Source organism: Physella acuta, unplaced genomic scaffold (assembly GCF_028476545.2).
Source record: "Physella acuta isolate Inbredline_101_S28 unplaced genomic scaffold, ASM2847654v3 ptg000979l, whole genome shotgun sequence".
In the NCBI taxonomy this organism is placed as follows: Eukaryota; Metazoa; Mollusca; class Gastropoda; family Physidae; genus Physella; species Physella acuta.
The window spans coordinates 376,012-378,807 of NW_026732496.1; the positions used below are offsets into that span (position 1 = coordinate 376,012).

A 2,796-nucleotide genomic window follows, 5' to 3' on the forward strand; every position below is an offset into this window, starting at 1 on the left:
AAAATAAATAGATGTATCATTCTTTATTTACACTCCTACAGTACAGCTTTGTATTTACATCTTGTCATAAATAATTCACAACTTTTTTTTCTTCATCTGCCTGTAAGATTCTATGACACTGTCCCTCTGGGCATCAGACACCATTTTCTGTATTGGTGTCATGGACTTTCTCCTGACAGTCTGCCCAACCTTCCTGTCAAACTTGGACATGGCAGCTTTTGTTTGTCTCTCAAACTCCTCCAGGTCTCCAGCAAAGGCAGCCTTCAGTTCCGGCATGCGCAGGCCAGGCTGGGAGAAAACAGACGTGAGTTTACTAAAGAAATTTGTCTTAAAGTTGAATTCACGCAGGTGGTTTTTCTATTTAAATAACAAGCAAATATTAAAATTAAATGTTAAGAAAAGTTTCATTTTCCTAAAATGAGCTTTTTTAGTTATGGAAAAGAGCGAATATAGCTAGAACTAAAATGTAAGAGTAAATATAGCTTGAACTAACATGTAAAAAAGTAAATAAAAATAAAATGTGGAGTGAATATGGCTAGAACTAAAATATAAAGAGCAAATATTTCTAGAACTAACCCGGTCTATGTCGGCAGTCTCTGCTTTCTTTGGTCTAACAGAGAGGACAGGCGGGGCATGAACAACTTCACCAAACTCCACTTTATCTGGAAAAAAGAGCAGAAACTCAGATTGTTTACTGACATTTTCCATTACAAATTTTTTCAGTAAGAACACACTTGTTTGTTCAATTTTTTTTTAACTAAATTACCTTGCAAACCAGCAAATCCCATTTTGTTCTCATTCTTTTTAGCTTTTACAGCCTCTAGTTTTTTCTGCTTTTTCTCCTTCAGTCGACTAGAACACAAGAAGCAAAATGTAAACAACTCTACAGTTATTAGCCCCTAGAGGATGTTTTCTTTATTTTTTCTCATGACTTTTGTTAACTGACTAAGGAGTAGTCACTGTAAAAGCTATTTCCTTTTATTTAATATAGACATCACACCTAGAGATAACCACTTCAGTCAATGCTGTGCGTTATATTAAAAAAATCCTCCCATTCATATTATACCACTTTAACCTAAAGTTAACCGTGCTCCTTAGCAGAAGTATTTTATTGTATTAGCAAGCTGTGAAAAAAACAGACTGAAGAGTAAGAGAAACTGTGCAATAATTATTTTTTTAACATACTTTTTTTTCTTTTCACTCATTCCTTTCACAGTTTTAATTTTGTGAAGAATTTTTTTCTCATCACTGACCTGAAAATAAAGCAAAAAAACTAATGTTTACTTAAAGAAAAACTTTTTTTCTCAAGCACTTTCTAATACATCTATCTTTTAACTAACAATTAGAGCAGGTAGTAAACTGCTCCAATCACATTTATAATTTTACGAGGTTTTAATATTCTTAAGATTTATTTTCTACATCTAAAGTTTTAACTAAATTACTTTTCACATCATTTCAACATGTATTTATAATAATGTAACTTTTTCTGACTATGGTGTAATGTTTAAATGCTGTAAACTCACATCAAATTTATCATCAATTTTAGCCTTAGTTATGACATTATTGGTCTCTTCATTAACTCGTCTCATAAACTGTTGAACAGACTCCTCTGGGTTCTTTTTAAACTTGAAGTTGTCAACAAACGGTCCAACTGGTCCCATGTTGTCAATAAACTCATCCAGGGCCTCCTTGGAGATTTTTTTCTTGGAACCTTTCTTTCTATGTTTGGCTTTTTTACTGGTAGAAGTTGGCTCATCAATTTTGAGGGGTTTTGGTGTTTTGTTTTGTTTTCCAGTTTTTGTTTTAGAGCCCAACGGTGACTTGAACTGATTGTTGTACAGCTTTGGTGCTAAATATCAAAAGCAATAGATATTGTGAATAAATTAAAAGATCAAATTAACTTTTAATCAAAGATTTCATATTTTTACTGTAACAGATGATCATGTAGGTTTATTTATAAATTAAATTTACTAAATTAAATCTACAGGTCTTACTGTCAGAAGAGTGCTGGAATTTGAGAACACTGTTCTTTCCAACTTTCCCTGCCTTGACCCCATCAATGGTGTACCCAAGCTGCTTCAGTTTCTTGGGAACCTCTTGCTCATAGGACTTTGGTACTTTATTTAGGTCTTTAGTACGACTGAAATAAACAAGAAATGTGTTGAAAGAAGTAAAAGTAAGTAGGCTACTACTTGACACTTGTACAATGTACTAGAATCTAGATCCAGGCCAGGGTATTTAATATTTATTTAATAATAAAAGGCAAATAATAATTAATAATTAACTAAAGGTCTGCAAGAAAATCTGGTGGTCCCTCAGATAAAAGGTTAGCTTAGTTTAGTCTGTTAGTCAACTTGTACCTAGATCTACACTAGAAATGTAGGCCTGATTAACTGATTATTAATTTGTAAATAGTAGTAATAATAGAGTAATAGTAATAAGTAATAAATAAGTAATAGAGTATTAGTAAATTACTAAATATAGGCCCCTACTTAATATAAATTAATGAATATAAAATTATAGGCCTAAATAATAAAAATATAGGCCCTAGATCTAGATCTAGACCAAATTTTAAAAAGTACACCCACATGTCTTTTCGGTTGCCTTTATAAAATGGATCAATAGCTTTAATCTTCTTATGTTTTTTACTGCGTTGTGGCTTGGCTAATTTTCCCATTTTTATATAATTAAAGTGTAATATTAGGAAAAATAATGCTAGATCTAGGTCTAGAGATTGATATAATTTTTAGATTCTAGACGCTAGCAGCTAGAGGTACAACTGAATGTAAACACACG

The 2,796-nt window shown here is 32.0% G+C and overlaps 1 protein-coding gene across 1 annotated transcript; it reads right to left on the reverse strand.

The window, feature by feature from the left end:
- On the reverse strand, positions 1-2,796 carry LOC131954183 (coiled-coil domain-containing protein 137). Its single transcript, XM_059317718.1, has 7 exons — positions 2,589-2,796; positions 1,995-2,140; positions 1,524-1,849; positions 1,186-1,253; positions 767-852; positions 577-662; positions 1-288 (listed from the first exon to the last, which is right to left on the reverse strand). The coding sequence occupies exons 1-7, from the start codon at positions 2,675-2,677 to the stop codon at positions 76-78; spliced, it is 1,014 nt and encodes a 337-aa protein (XP_059173701.1). The 5' UTR covers positions 2,678-2,796; the 3' UTR covers positions 1-75.